At 39.9% G+C, this 16867-nt stretch overlaps 1 protein-coding gene across 3 annotated transcripts; it reads left to right on the top strand.

Moving 5' to 3' along the window:
- The first annotated feature begins 264 nt into the window (after positions 1-264).
- On the top strand, positions 265-11498 carry LOC112234396 (myozenin-2). 3 transcript variants are annotated; one of them, XM_024402485.2, is made up of 5 exons: positions 265-401; positions 3167-3318; positions 8721-8832; positions 10226-10409; positions 10789-11498. In XM_024402485.2, the coding sequence occupies exons 2-5, from the start codon at positions 3175-3177 to the stop codon at positions 11018-11020; spliced, it is 672 nt and encodes a 223-aa protein (XP_024258253.1). In that variant the 5' UTR covers positions 265-401; positions 3167-3174; the 3' UTR covers positions 11021-11498. The 3 variants fall into 3 exon arrangements, with proteins under 3 accessions (XP_024258253.1, XP_024258254.1, XP_024258255.1); XM_024402486.2 differs by having other exon boundaries at positions 278-443; XM_024402487.2 differs by lacking the exon at positions 265-401 and adding an exon at positions 1102-1839.
- The last annotated feature ends 5369 nt before the right edge of the window (positions 11499-16867 follow it).

Here is a 16867-nt window from a genome sequence, read left to right as displayed (position 1 = left end):
CCTCCAACCGGCCCTCCAACACCACTTCCAGACTCATGTCTTCCCTAGACATTCCTAGGGTCCAGGAAACACAAGTGCTCATGAGGGGAGAGCCCTCCCTCGGTGTGGGCCCGGTGGCACAGTTCGGGTGCCCTAATCTCTCTCTCTCTCTGATAGCCTCCCCACGTCCCCATTGCTTTGTGAGTGGTTTTGAGTGTTTGGCCTGCTAAATTTAGCCTATTGATGTAAGCTACATTCCATTGACAACAGACACAGAGACACACCCCCCAACAGATTGGCTTCAGTGGCTGGGAGTGTGAAATTCAGGTTGGATCGAAACTACCTAGGTCGACCCCTGAGCCTCCTTGCCTTCCAGTCAAGGATCCAGTTTGTTTGAAAGACAAGACAGGACACACACACAGGTATGGACAAGTCCCATCAAGGTGTGCAGTTGTGATTCCGAGGTATGGCAAAATAATAGTGTCAATGTTTTGTGCTTTGACCATTCACGAGTAACTCTGATTATGCTACTTTCTGATGTATTCAGTCATATTAACTTTGCATTAATCAATATCTCACATCCCTTACTAACAAACTTTTTTATTTTTTTGAGGAAACAAGAAGCTACAAAATAAATACAACTGTTAGGTTCTACCATAGTCACTCTGAAATAATGTTTCTATGTTTATGTTTTATTAAGACCTGATTATGAACATTGTGTTCAATAACGTCTTTCAGGTTCTCATTATATTTCTCATGTTCCAAATGTTATTTTTAATTGTAAACAATTAAAGCTCTATAAATGATATACATTTTAGTCATAACATTGAGAGTAAACATTTTGTACAACATGTCTGAAACATGGAAAATGCAAATAGGAAAGGATATGAACATGTTGGGGTAACATTGAGAGCTGTAGTGAAAGTTGGGATGTGAATACAAAAGGGCATTGCTGTTTTGTTTCATTTGTTTGCAAAGAAAAAAAATGTGCACAGTAAAAAACATTTTTTACAGTTAAGTTGTGATTTTTTAGGACTTCTGGAATTAGATTTAGGGTAACTAGGCTGTTATATTTGTCATGGAAATATATATATTTTTTTCAAATGCCATCATGCCGAATCTTTTATTTTTATTTTGTCAAATGCCAACGTGCTGAATGATTTTAATGTTTTTTGTCAACCCTGGGACGCAAATGTTCACCCCTCACCCAACACTGATGATTCACAACGCTGAATGCCATGTGAGACCTTAATGCACATCATCTAGCATTCGTTACAAGGTTATTTTAAAGTAAGTGTTGACTTTGCTCTTCAAGCACAAACAAGGAATTACACCTGCCAATCTGAGTTATATGAGTGAGATGTAATGTTTTGGTTTGGGGTTGACAGAAACCCTGTCCTTGAATTAAATGCCATAATGCCAAGCTAATGCTATCATAAACCTGACATGAAGGCCATCATAATATTTTATGACTGTTTTCTCACAGGACATTAATGGAATATCATAATGCGGTCAAAACAGCATGCAGTAGTTATCCGATAGGTCAACCAGTGTTGCATGTGCCATGTGAGCGTTACAACTTTACTTCAAACCCTCACTAACAGCAATCTTATTTTATTTATAGAAGTACAGTATGTTGGCTCTCTAATGTTCAGTTCATATCAACACCACAATTTGAAAAGATTTTCCGCTGGGGTAGAACAGAGAGTACATCCTGTGTCCTTTATGTGTTTCCAGTTCCCAGGGGAAAATTGTGTGCCACCCTTCCCAAAGCCAAAATGTCGCAATTCTGTACAATGCCAGCTGGAGAGAGGAAGGTGCATGCAGAGGCTATGTCTCGAGAGGTCCACTGTGCCAATTGTATGATCTGGGCCAGGGCTCAACGACAGCCTCAACAGCAAAGAGAATCAAACTTCTTCTGGTGGAGGGCAGTCATTCATATTGAACATGTCAGGGCCGTTTCTCTAGCGGTTGCCATTTAAAGCTAATGGGGATGTTTTACTACCTATGGCAACAAATCCTTCTGTCGTTGTCCTTTTGAAGCTGCTATTTTGGGGCGGGTGAGGTGGGGAGTTGTGCAGGGCAGAGTTGGACAACTGCGCGTAGCGATTCAGGGGACTGAGGGTTTGCGACAGCTGAAGTACATTCTGTCTAGGTATAGCTCATTGAAGCAGCATCATGTTCAGCCTTCAACAAGTAATAGGAACAATAACATAATACAAATTGAATTCAATAAGAAATAATACATACAAAATTGTAAGACTGCATTTGTCTCAATCGGAGTTTAAAAATTCACAAAATTCACCTAGACTTTCTAGAACCCGCAAATAGCAAGTAGTGTTAGCACTGTTGAGTGCAAATTAATGGAAATTCACAAGGCTGTGGTTGCATTGTCCAAAGAGCATACCTAAATCAACTCAACGCACAATTTTGTTCAATAACCATACAATGAAGAATTAACTATTGCAGTATACTGTATATTGAGGCAACCAATTATTATTAAAGATGTGCAACCTTTTATCATATTGTGATGCTTACTATACAGCTTGGTTTGAAGCTACGTTCATTTGATTTAGGCATGCTAATTGCTCAGCAGAAAGCATTTTGAAGTTACGCTATGTCATTGATATTTTCCCTTCAGATGATATCTTCAGAATAATAATGTTAATGAACCTTTCCTCTGATAAAGGTCTCGCTGTAATCATAAATTATTAAAAATGCATGCTATGTACATTATGTCTTAGGGAGAGTGTCCGAAAAAATATATATACTGTATATATTTGGGGAGACGATATATTTTGTGCAACAAAGACATAAAAATACAGTCTGGGGGAATCTTGAAGGTCACGGTTGCTTTACTTTTAGAGCAGTAGACTCATGAGATCACCATATATGACATCATTATACAGCTAGAAAACATCTGGTTTACAATGCCCAATAACAAAATCTGACTGCCACTACTGCACTATTAGCTCATCCTAATATGGGTATACAGTATCTCAAAGGATGGCACAAATTGCAAAGAACCAATAGTGGTGGTTTTGGACAGATTTAAATTCTGTTGTTATTTATGTCTGTAGACAGGAAGTTGCCCTACTGTGTTAGATGATGTCACATTGCTGAGTCTACCTTTAATGTAAAGTCAGTCATGGGCATCTACTGGAACTTGTTTGAATTATTTTTCCAGGGGACACCATGGACCTGGGGATAAAGGTTAGCACTCCCAAAGACATCATGCTGGAGGAGCTGTCACTGCAATCCAACAGAGGCTCTCGTCTTTTCAAAATGCGCCAGCGAAGATCAGAGAAATACACGTTTGAAAGTATCGTGCAGCTGAGTGTAAGGACTTTTACATGTACATTTGTGTAATTTAGTAATCTAAACGCTCTTATCCCAAAGACCAACAATAAGTGGATGCAAATATGGAGACTTATACAACCACAAAATACAACACACCTCACAACTCACATTCACTACCAATATCATACATCTGGGTTATGCCACACCAGCCATATTTGATAGACGGGTCAGATGGATAGTGTTGCGGGATGCTTGTTCCACCGCTGTGAGACTGGAGCAGAAAAAGCTGTGATAGGCAGGGTCTTGTTTGTAGAGTTTCAGACTAGAGTTTTACACTCAGCATATTTTTTTAGTACAAAAAGGCAACCTCAGAACCTCATCATACAGTCACATGCAGCCCATGATTTTTTTATGTCTATATAGAGTCGAAAAGACGACATCTTATTAAAGGGTGACGGCACTTCCTGATTTTGCCTATTTTTAGATTTGGTTCATTAAGAAATGTTAACGGCCATGAAAGAATTAAAACTTGAGTTGGTTTCGGGGTGTGGTTTGATATCGGTGTCTCGGTGTGTGTTCGCAGGTGGGAACAGTAAGTCAAATGATTTAGCCAATTAGCTTCAGCTAGCTGGCGTGCAACTTTGGCAAAATTAGTTTGACATTGGATAGCCTATCTGGGGTGATAGTTAGAGACTGGCAATAAATGTAAATGAGAAAATATGTTCATGTTTCACACCTTTCAGTTCTCATTAAATGCTTTCAATATTAGTATATTCATTTATTTAAAAAAATATTGGTCTGAGGTTTTTAAGTCATTTAAATTTGGAGCTATTGGATTTTAATATATATATTGTCCCATGCTTCTACACCTGCATTGCTTGCTGATTAGAGTTTTAGGCTGGGTTTTTGTACAGCACTTTGAGATATCAGCTGATGTAAGAAGGGCTATATAAATACATTTGATTTGATTTGATTTAAATTGTGTAATTTACCGATAGTCCCTAATATCCATAGGGATATCCAAAGTCAACCCACATTTACAACAGGCATTACAATCAGATTGCACTCCAAATTGATTTTTAATTGTGCTGCCAGGTGTGGGCATGTGCGCAGGATTGAAACAAACCCAAACTTAATTTATGTTGTAATGCAGTCTTGACCAGTCTCACAAAACTCAGTTTTGGACGAGACAGACTTTATGAGACTGACTTTATGACCTTAATCCTATTTACACATGCCCGGTTTTGCCAGCCTGTAATGCCGAGTCTGATTATATCAGACACACAGTTATTATTATATCTTGGATATTATGGGTTGAGGGTCCAAGGGTTGAATCCTGGGATCACATTATTGGATCTCTGGACTTTGGGATTTCAAAAGTATTTGTGATTATTTTCATTTACAGTACAGTAACAATGTTTCATTGTTTACTTGGATCCAAAAGTGCTTTAATGCAACCATATTCCCGGATTTTAAATATGTTTCTGAGTGACTCATGGTTGCATTAATGATGTGTGCCCCCAGAAAAAAGTGTTAGAACACCTGGGAGATATGGAGAAACATTTCTCTGCACCTACTCTGGCCAGAGGCTCCTGGAGCACTTTGCTCAAGAAATTCTATGTCGCTTATCAGTGCTTGCAGATAGTGTGTGTGTTTGTGTGTGTGTGTGTGTGTGTTACAGAAAGTATTCACACCCCTTTACTTTTTCCACATTTTGTTGTGTTATAGCCTGAATTTGAAATTGATTAAATGTAGATGTTTTTGTCACTGGCCTACTGTCATGACTTGCCCTCCTGTATGGAGATCAAAGGTGCCAGCTAATCAAAGGTTTCAATACCCCCCTCTCCTGGGGGAGTTGGCCAGTTATATGACGGTCGTAAATGCCTTGCAGGAACTTTCTCTCCCTTGCCATGCAGTAGTGAGGGGAAAGAACCCTTTTGTTACAAAGAGATTCTTCCCGCCAAAACTCCAACATCCAAAAGTGGATAATGAAACAATATTTCTAACACAAAGAATGTGGGAAATGGTCGGGAGGGACATAAAGAACAATCATGTCAGATCACTTTATTTTGTGATGTCATTAAAGATGTTATAATGGAAACATTGTAACTTTAAGAGTTTTCACAATGTATATGTCAGAGTTGTAAAACATATGTTTAAATATGATTAAATATGAAACTATTTGTGAGAAGATGAAATGTGATTTTAGCCTTCTAAATTAGATCATTGTTTTTCATATGAAGTTTTACCCAGTTGGTAGCCACGCCCACGTGAGCACAGACATTATGCTAAAAGGATGGAATGCCTCTTTTGCCAGAGTGCTTATAAATGACTCCTAAAGAATTAACATATTAGACCAGTACATTGCCGGGTTGCTACTGGCGTGTAAAATGGTTTAAAATTACTAGACCAGTACATTGCCGGATTGCTACTGGCGTGTAAAATGACCAAAACATGCCGGGTTGCATATCGGTGTGTAAAGTGGTTCTAGCTGTACCCTGAATAATCAACCATTGACACCAGACAGCATGGATGGTTGGCTACACGTTGAAATGGTTGCAGTTTAAATATAGTCCAATGTGACCACAGCATGAGCGGAATGATACAAAATGGTAAGAACCTCTGAAACTCAACAGGGAAGAAGAAGACTAAGACATGCACCGCCTGCAGCTCTGCATGTAAGGTATTCTAGGAAACTTGACTGAAGACGAGAAAAGAAGAACATTTCCCTCTCAACACCGTGCGGTATGTCTGATGTATCCATTCTAAAGAACAAAGAAAGCCTACTACAACAACTGAGGACATTGTGACCTCTGGTGAACAACCAGAGACTTACACAACCAGAGACTTCTGTCAAACTGACTCCCCATAGATGGACCGGGCGATTTCAACAGAGAGAGATGACAAAGAAATACAAGTGTAAATATATATACATTGCAATTATTTTTGAATGAGCAATCGTTCATGTGCAAAATATTCACATTCCCATGAGCATAGTTATCCAACTGTATGTACAATGTTTCCCACTCTATATCTGTCCCCACCCCCTCGCCATTGTGTAACAAGCCGTCATATCAGGTTAGTCCACTAGGGACTTTTCATTGCATTATGTTAGTAATCAACATACACTCTATCCTGTGTTTGTGTTTATGTAATTCTGTGTGATTATTTAGTTAGTTAGTAAATATTAGTAAAAATATGTGTATCGCTGAATCATCATTTTAGACTAGGGTTCGTGCAATTTGAAGTCAACGTTGTTCAGAATGAGACTGATATGGAGTAATAATAATAACTAATGGATGACTGGTAGGATAACGATATATTCTGATATATTCTTGAGTTAATTCGGGAAACTGTAACTCATTAAACAAACTTGTTCTGTGGTGCTTGCTAATGAGTTAATTATTGCATGATACATTTAATCACGTCATTATTAAACATAGTTAATTGATTTGATAAAATAGCTGTCATCACATGAATGATAGTCACGTCACGACACTACACACAATATCCCATAATGTCAAAGTTGAATTATGTTTTTAGACATTTTTACAAATTAATAAAAAATGAAAAGGTGAAATGTCTTGAGTCAATAATTATTCATCCCCTTCATTATGGCAAGCCTAAATAAGTTTAGCAGTAATGTTTTGCTTAACAAGTCATAATAAGTTGCCTGGACTCACTCTCTGTATAATAATAGTGTTTAACATGACTTTTGAATGACTACCTCATCTCTGTACCCTACACATACATTATCTGTAAGGTCTCTCAGTCGAGCAGTGAATTTCAACCACAGATTCAACCACAAAGACCAGGGAAGTTTTCCAATGCTTGGCAGCATTGGCAGATGGGTAAAAAAAATCTAAAAAGCAGAAAATGACGATCCTTTGAGCATGGTAAAGTTATTAATTACACTTTGGATGGTGTATCAATACACCCAGTCGCTACAAAGATACAGGTGTCCTTCCTACCTCAGTCGCGGAGAGGAAGGAAACTTCTCAGGTATTTCACCATGAGCCAATGGTGACTTTAAGACAGTTACAGAGTTTAATGGCTGTGATAGGAGAATGGATAAACAACATTGTATTTACTCCACAATGCTAACCTGAATGACAGAATGAAAAGAAGAAAGCCTACACAGAATAAAAATATTCCAAAACATGCATTCTGCTTGCAATAAGGTGCTTAAAGTTAATTTCTTAGCCAATTTTTGTTGCAGTTTAACTGATGTCCTGAATACAAAGTATTATGTTTTGGGGAAAATCTAACACAAAACCTCACTGAGTACCACTCTTCATATTTTCAAGCATGGTGGTGTCTGCATCATGTTATGTGCATGCTTGTCATCAACATGGACTAGGGAGTTGTTTAAGATAAAATAATCAGAATAGGGCTAAGCACAGGAAAAATCCTAGAGGAAAACCTGGTTCAGTCTGCTTTCCAGCAGACAATGGGAGACAAATTCACCTTTCAGCAGGACAATAACCTAAAACACAAGGTCAAATATACACTGGAGTTGCTTACCAAGACGACATTCGATATTCCTGATTGGCCTTGATTGACTTTAATTAGCTTGAAGATCTATGGCAAGACTTAAAAATGGCTGTCTAGCAATGGTCATCAACTATATTGTACAATCCAGGTGTGCGAAGCTCTTAGAGACTTACCCAGAAAAACTCACAGCTGTAATCGCTGCCAAAGGTATATGCATTGACAGTGGTGTGAATACTTATGTAAGTGAGATATTTCTGCATTTCATTTACACTGAATGTGCCAAAAACTTATACAACCACATTTTAACTGTGTCATTATAGGATAGTGTGTGTAGATGTGTGAGAAAAAAATCTATTTAATCAACTTTGAATTCAGGCTGTAACACAACAAAATGTGTAATAAGTCAAGGGTATGAATACTTTCTGAATTATATGCATTATATGTTCATGTGTACATTGGTTAGATGCCAGTCCACAGGGGGTATACTGTAGCATGATGATTAGCAATGATTTGTTACATGTACATATTTAGTATTGTGATTGTGTATCAACTATGGGGAGGGGGATCTGGTTGCAAATGACTGTTTTTACTTTTGGCAACTGTTCAAATTGAGCAACATTGCACATAAACTGCCATGTTCTCAACATTGCACATCAATTCTTAACATTGCAAACAAACATGCATTAGTTGCTATTTCACGTCTTTTGATGGGCATTTTGGTGGTAGCTGATCCTGTTTTGATGTTATGCCCAAGCTTTAGCTCAGTGTGCTAAGTTAACATGGTCGTAAAACCTGTGATCGATCTTCCCATTTACCTAGTGGGTCTCATTTACTCAAAGTGAACAACTCATTGCAGCTAATCCCCAAATGAATAAATGATATAGGTTCAGAACTGAGCAAAAGGGTAAAGCTTTGCTGATAACAACATACTTTCCATTTTTTCCCAGAGGGATCCGCTAGCTGAGAATGTAGACAGTGCCGAAAACAAAGAGGGATCAAAAACACTTCCTTACACACCCGCCCCAGGAAACCCTTCAAATCCAGAAAGCATTGCACTAGGTATGTAGCTACCACATCAATATTCAAAATCTATGAATGCTTATAAGGCGGAATAATATAGTTTAAGGGAATAATAAGGGCTTATTAAAATATCTTTATTTCATTATTACGTAGTGTTGAGCATGAGTAACGCTTCACTTGAAGGGATCCTACATAAGGACTTCATAACACATTCATAACTCATGCATACTGCATTCATAAGTAAATGTCGCTTTTCAACAACTAGAAATTGATATGTATGCTATGTCTTGCAATTGTTGACATGAACATTTATGAACTGCTTATGTACTGCTTATGAAGGGGTTATGAATGCATTTTTATGGCCCTATTTAGATGTTCGTGTTACCTCTAAGGACCAGTCTAATTCCCCATAGTGACTCAGCAGACCTCTGGCCTTTAAGGAGGATACATGAGAAGCATTTCCTTTCCCTGCATTAAATTGTCAGCAGGAGATACAAACAGAACACTCTTATAGAATCTGATGTGACCAAGCATGGTGTCAACCCATATCAACTGGACCAACCCGCTTTTCACACAAAGGATGAACGAACGATGGTGTGTACTATTTTAAGACATGAGCTAATGATGGACCAAATTGTCTCAATCTGCCAGTGTTGCATCTTACATCACCTTTTTCACTGCTCTAGTTTATACTGTTATTAGATTATAGTGGCTATTGATAAAACAGCACAGCCACAGTCATTTTGACACCTATTTTGTTTTCCAAGCAATAAAAAACAGGTAAACAAAAATGTACAATTTTTTGTTGTTGTTATGTCTTGATGAAATTAGCATGGAGGAACAGGTGGTAACAACGGAGTGACTAAAGTGTTGTGTTTGTTACCTTGCTCTGTCTACATCAGGGATCATCAACTAGATTCAGCCGTGAGCTGATTTCTTTCCTGGAGCAGATGGTCGGGGGGCCGGAACAGAATTACAAATCATTTGTGGACTGCAAATTGACTGCACGAACCCCAAACAGATATAATGTTTGACTAAAACATAATCATTCCAGCCTTGCTTACATTTGTATATGATCCCGTGCCTCTCTATAATGCTTGGGGATACTTGGGAACAGATTTCTAAAATTACAATCACTTGGAGCTGATTTCCTGGTGTTTGTACAGTCTTTTATGTCCAGCAATGAAAATTCAACACAAAAAAACTTGGCGGGACGCCAGTTGGGGAACCCTGGTCTGGACAAAATACAGGCTCAATGCCCTAGTACTTTTTCACATTTCTTGTGCAAGGAAGACAAGCAAGAAATTGCCAGTAATCATGTATCGCACTAAAGTCCAATCGCACAGATATACTAATGTGTTGATAGGATAAGTGAGTGTCTATACACTGCACTGTTGGTCTTATGATCATATCTTCTTGGCATGTATCTCAGGATATGGAGGCCCCTTGAAGGATGTCCCTGCAGAGACGTTCAACTCTACAGCAATACCCAAGTCCTACCACTCCCCTTGGGAGCAGGCTATCATTAACGACCCCAACCTGGCCGAGACCCTCAATATCAGGATGCCAGTCCCTGAACCCAGACCAGAGGCTCCTGAATACAAGAGCTTTAACAGGTGAAGTGTTCTGAGGAGAGTTTTCAGACAACTGCTATTCAACAACTTAAGCCAAAGATTTCCGAGCTACTTGAACATACTGCATCAGCCATGCACTTCTCTCAATGGCAGACTTTGAGTTATGTATGCAAATTTCAAGGTTGGGATAGTACTCTCAGTAGATCGGATCCTCAGTACTTATAATGACATTGATATTGCAAACATTTCAATGGAATTAAATGGTTTTCTTATAAAACAGTTCAGATTCACTGTTACATGGATGCACTACTGTAACACTCCATAAAAAGCCAGCTTTCTATATTCTATGCAACCGTCACATCTTTAAAGATCTTCATTTTGATTTTGCATTCACTCTTGTATCTCTACATCTGATTTCCAGGGTGGCCACACCGTTTGGTGGTTTCGACAAAGCCCCCCAGAGCAGTGGGATCACGTTCAAGCTCCCCGAGATCGACCTGAACCTCCCCAACTACTCTGAGCTCCAGGACCCAGGGGTGAAACGGCCCACCTTCAACAGGGTCGCCCAGGGATGGATAACCGACGGCATCCCACTGATCCTGCCCACCGTGCCTCTGGAACCTATGCCCATCCCTGAGTCCGATGACCTCTAGATGACCTTTAAATGACCCATATATACCTGGAAAGACAAGAGAGCACTGGTCCAACAAGATCCACTGCTGGCACCTCTAACCTTACTGCCTGATCTGCGATATAGGGGTCGGAGCTGAAGCCTAAATCATGATTATTGAATATGTGCAACCGACGACGAACTGATGGTTTCAAATAGGGGTTCCCTGCTGTCCTGTTTCAATTCTGTGCCATTTGCATGAGTAATGATACTGATGGTTAGTTTTGCAATTGTGTATTCAGAGAATAACATGTAAATAAATAGCACACATGGCAGAAATGTTATTGAAATGTCTAAGAGGAAAAAATATGAGTAATACATTGAAACTTCAATACATCTTTTGGCTTATATTGGATATCAGATACAAAAGTATCTTTGTCTTTAATTATGTAGACATGTTGCCTATTAATCTTTTAGAATGGGCTTATCAATGTGCAAATAAAAATGTATATCTCTTTTCATGACATTGTATAATTAATTGGCTTATGTAAATCAATGTGTGGTTTGGATATGTGGAACAAATGAACTTGTTATGTACAGTACTTTGACTTGAAACACAATTCCTGCAAATTAAAAGAAAAGTAAGTGGGCTACAGTGTACATGCTATTTGTTAATTAGTAACAATACATCATTCATTATGAAAGTATTGCTTAAGCAACGTCATATGTACTGTACCTATCGGAAGAAAAAACAATACTGAGTTACAGTATGCTAACATTAAAGAACCAACACATACCAAATTGAATCGGAAAATAGTTTCACTGATTTCGTACCAATTCCCTGAATTCAAATATTTTTTTAAAAGATAGGACAATTCTTAGTTAGTTCAGGGTACTACCCAGGAAATGTATGACCAACTACAGACCAACAACCATACACGGGGGGCGCTAGAGAGCATGCTATGGAGTAGATGTGCTTTGCTAGAGCTCCGCTCCATTTTGAAACAAATGAGTATTTATCTTAACCTCTCACGACCTATATCTTCAAACAAATATGACAAAGGGAAAAGGCACCAGAAAAGGGAGCGCTAAACAAGATAACTTGAATGAGATAGACAACGAACCATTTCAACGTCGCCAACCCACGAGGAGTTAGCTGAAGAGGCTAGCTTCCAAGAGCCCCCCACAGAGCCTACGCAAAGTGACATACTGGCTGCCATAAACTCACTAAGCAAGAAGGTGGACACAAGGTTGGCTGATATCTCAAAGAGTATTGGGACTTTGGCCAAAACTGTGAAGGCAACTCAGAGAAGGGTGCATGAGGTTGAGCAGACGACAGTCGATCACGAGGCCAGGCTACAGGACATAGAGAAACAGTGCGCAACGTTAAAAAATGACAACAAAACCCTGAAAGCCCGACTGGAAATGCTCGAGTCGCATTCAAGACGCCAGAACATCCGAATATGTGGCATCCAGGAGGACACTGAGAAAGGGAAACCCACTGAATTTGTCTCGGAGATGATACCGGCCCTGCTGGGGAGTGAACACTTCAAAACGGCCATCCTGATCGACCGCACACACAGATCTCAGGCAACGAAGCCGGCCAAGGGCGGGCCACCAAGGCCATTCATTGTACGGCTGCACTATCCCCAGACCAGGGATCTCATCCTCAAGCTGGCTAGTCAAAAGTTCCCCCTTAACTTCAACGGAGCCAGGGTGTCTTTCTACCCAGATCTTACCTTGGAGGTGAGGAACCAACGGAAAGAGTATGATGAGGTACGCAACAAATGCAGAGCGGCCAGCATCCGATATGGATTCCTCTTCCCAGCCAGGTTTAAGGTGACAGTCGAAGGATCAACACGTACGTTTGACAACCCAAAAGAGGCTGATCTGTTCTTGACAAGCAAGCTCCCTGGCTGAGGCATACAGAACGGCTGTGTCAGCCGGCTAAATGACCAAATACAGGCCAGGAATGTGTTTGGATTTCCGGACTATGGCTTTTCGATTAGAAGATCAGAATTTGTGACTTATGATTGGTGAGATGTTGTGGCTAATATACCATTGTTTGGCACATCATGTTTTAGCGCCACTCACCCCCTAACGTGAGAGTTAAGTGTTGAGTGTTATTTAATATTAGTTTATATGCGGAGCATCTATAGACGACGAGTTAGTTCAAGCTGTATGTCTAGACACCGTCAGGTTTGTGTGTTAGCCAAGGAGTGCTTCATTTGGGGAAGTCACTCAGTAAAGGGACGGGAGGGGGGATGGGGTATGTGTTTTATGTTCACGTTTATTATTAGTACAGGTGGCATGACAAGCTCCCGCACGGCGGGACGTTTTTCTTCTGAGTTTTGTATGACAGCAACAATTTGCTCTAAAATAAGAAATGCCACATAGTGACAGAGCACAGAGTAGACCAGGTGGAATAAAGATAGTCAGCTGGAACTGTAATGGCTTAGGGCATATGTTGAAACGAACTAAGGTTTTTTCTCATCTTAAATCACTGGGTGCTGACATAGTGTTTCTTCAAGAAACTCATATTAAACGTTCCGCTCAGGCCAAGCTACGAGTCGGCTGGATCGGTCAGATATACCAGTCTAACTTTGATGCAAAAGCGAGAGGGGTAGCAATCCTGATAAGGAAAAACATTCCGTTTGTTTACTCATCCTCGATTTCAGATCCTAATGGTCGGTATATTATTGTGGCTGGTACACTGAATTCGAAACCAGTAACCTTGGTCAATTTATATGGACCCAACTTCGATGAACCATTATTTTTTCAAAGGGTATTTAAGGACATACCAAATATCTCAGATACAGGTGTTATTGTTGGAGGGGACTTTAACTGTACGTTAGATCCTCTTTTAGATAAACAGCTATCAAGGTCACTTCAACAATCAAATGCCAGTGTCTGTCTAAATACATTGATGACAAACCTTAACATTGTCGATATTTGGAGACTGACGCACCCAACAGACAGGGATTACTCTTTCTTTTCATCAGTTCATAAATCATACTCCAGAATTGACTAATTTTTGTTTGACTCCAAACTAATTTCAGCAGCTGAGTCGGTTACCTATCACCCTATTCTAATTACGGACCACTCTCCTGTGTCCATGGTGCTGAAACTCGACAATATGTCGACAGGTCGGCGACCGTGGCGCTTAGACGCATACCTGCTGAAAGATGAGGCTTTTTGTCAGTATTTGAAGGAGCAGATTGCCTTTTTCCTCGGAACTAACGACACAGGGGATGTTGACGACTCCACCCTTTGGGAATCTCTAAAGGCTGTGATTAGAGGTTACTTTATTTCTTATACATCAGAGAGGAAGAAATGCGCCAATACTAGGCTAAGAGAAATTGAAAGAGATTTAGGGGAACAGGAGAACGTTTTTAGGACGAATTGCTCGTATACAGTCCTTGAGAAGATCACAAAGTAAAAAATATGAATACAATACCATCCTTTCGAAACGGGTGGGCTCTTTACTTGCTAGAACGCAACAAAGTTATTTTGAACTGGGTGACAAACCACATAAATTATTAGCAAGACAGCTAAGGCATGTACAGGCATCTAGAGCTATTCACAAAATAAAAGACAAGAAGGGTAAAATAGTAACAGATCCGCAGGATATTAATAAATGCTTTGCGCAGTTTTACTCAGAGCTACACCAATCAAAATGCGATGCTACTGATTCACAAACTATGGAACGCTTTCTCGCTGAATGTGAACTTCCTAAACTAGACAGGGGGGCAGCTTCTGCACTCGATGCAGGGATAACTTTGGAGGAAATTAACACAGCGATAGCACAATTTCCAAACAGCAAGGCCCCTGGGCCCGATGGATATGTAATATAATTCTATAAGAAGTACTGCGCCAGTCTAGCTCCACTTATGTTGCGAATGTTTAAACAATCCAAAGAAAATGCCAAACTCCCGCAAACACTGTATGAGGCTACAATAGCACTGATCTTGAAAAAAGATAGAGATTCCATGGAGATGTCGTCTTATCGCCCCGTGTCGTTACTCCCCATAGAAAACAAGGTGTTGACAAAGATATTGGCAAACCGATTGAAAACATATATTTCTGACATTATACACCCTGACCAGACAGGTTTTATCCCGGGCCGACATATACACTACAATTTGAGACGTCTTTTCAACGTAATGTATCACGATCATAAGGTTGAGGCAGTGGTAATAGCTCTTGATGCAGAGAAGGCGTTTGACCGGATTGAGTGGAAATATATGATGTCGGTTCTGGAGCACTTCGGGTTCGGAAAGGAATTTATTAATTGGATAAGAATTATTTATGCACACCCAATGGCGTCTGTGGTAACCAATCAAGAAATGTCGCAGTCATTCAGGGGTGCCCTATTTCGCCTGCTCTCTTCGCTATAGCCATGGAACCCCTTGCTACTCGCATTCGGGCATGTGCCGATATATCTTCTGTTAAAATAAAGGACACACAGCACAAAATTTCCCTATATGCAGACGATGTTCTTTTGTTGTTGTCCAAACCGAAAACTTCTATTCCACCCTTACTTAACTTGATAAACACATTTGGCTCCTTCTCTAGCTACAAGATAAACTGGCAAACAAGTGAGTTGATGCCAATATCACGGCCTGTGGATATGCAATTTCTGCAATCTACCCCGTTTAGAACAGTGATGGACAAGTTCACAAGCCTTGGCATTGTAGTGACAAGAGACCTTGATCAGCTATTGAAAGCAAATTGGGACATGAAAATATATCAGCTTAAACAAAATATAGAGTTTTGGAAAACTCTGCCTATCTCCTTGGTTGGTCGTATAAACGCTATTAAAATGGTTGTCCTACCCAGGTTTCTTTACCTCTTCCAATGTCTACCCAATTTCATACCACAAAGCTATTTTAAGAAACTGGATTCAATAGTAACTCCATTTTTATGGGATAACAAGGCAGCCAGAATTTCAAAGAAGCATTTATGCAAGTACAAAATAGAGGGGGGCTTTGGCCTTCCTCACTTTAAACTGTATTATTGGGCTGCTAATCTGAACATTGTGTCTTTCTGGAGGGAAAGCTTACCTGCGATGAGACAGAAGGATATGCCTGCATGGCTTTTGATTGAGCAGGCCTCCTGTCAACGTTCCTCACTCCCTGCACTTGTTAATAGCCCATCATATGTGAAAAAATCCACTTATGACTCTAACCCAGTCATTTGTCATACGCTTAGGATCTGGAAACAGATTAGGTATTTTCTTAACATACCCACTGTCTACATTGACAGCCCGATTTGCCTGAATCATGCTTTCCACCCCGCATTGGATGATGTGGTGTTTTCACAGTGGAGGGAGAAGGGGCTCACAACAATTGGTAATCTATACATAGATGGTCAGTTAGCTTCATTTCAACAATTACAGGGAAAGTTCAACATGCCAACAACAATTTTTTTCAGATACCTCCAAATCAGGAATTTCGTAAGGACACATATCCCACAGTATGGCATGAAGCCAAATAGTCCTACATTAGATCGCTTGATCCTTGTCAAACCCCATTCAAAAGGGTCGGTCTCTAGACTGTATGATGTGCTACAGGCCCACATAGAGGTATCCACAGACACCATTAAAAGGGCTTGGGAACAAGAACTTGGGTCAGAAATCTCAGATGAGGACTGGGTAGAAGCTCTCAGGAATATAAACCACAGTTCAGTGAATGCCAGACACAACCTTGTACAGTTTAAGGTGATACACAGGTTACATTACTCAAAAGTAAAACTGCATAAAATATTCCCGGACACCTCACCACTGTGTGAGAGGTGCAAGCAGGATGAGGGGACGTTGACCCACTTATGTCCTAAATTACATGTTTACTGGGCTCTCATTTTTGATTATTTATCTAGAGCCTTTGATAGA

This window comes from Oncorhynchus tshawytscha, linkage group LG11 (assembly GCF_018296145.1).
Source record: "Oncorhynchus tshawytscha isolate Ot180627B linkage group LG11, Otsh_v2.0, whole genome shotgun sequence".
Classification (NCBI taxonomy): Eukaryota; Metazoa; Chordata; class Actinopteri; order Salmoniformes; family Salmonidae; genus Oncorhynchus; species Oncorhynchus tshawytscha.
This window is presented reverse-complemented; position numbering and strand designations above follow the sequence as displayed.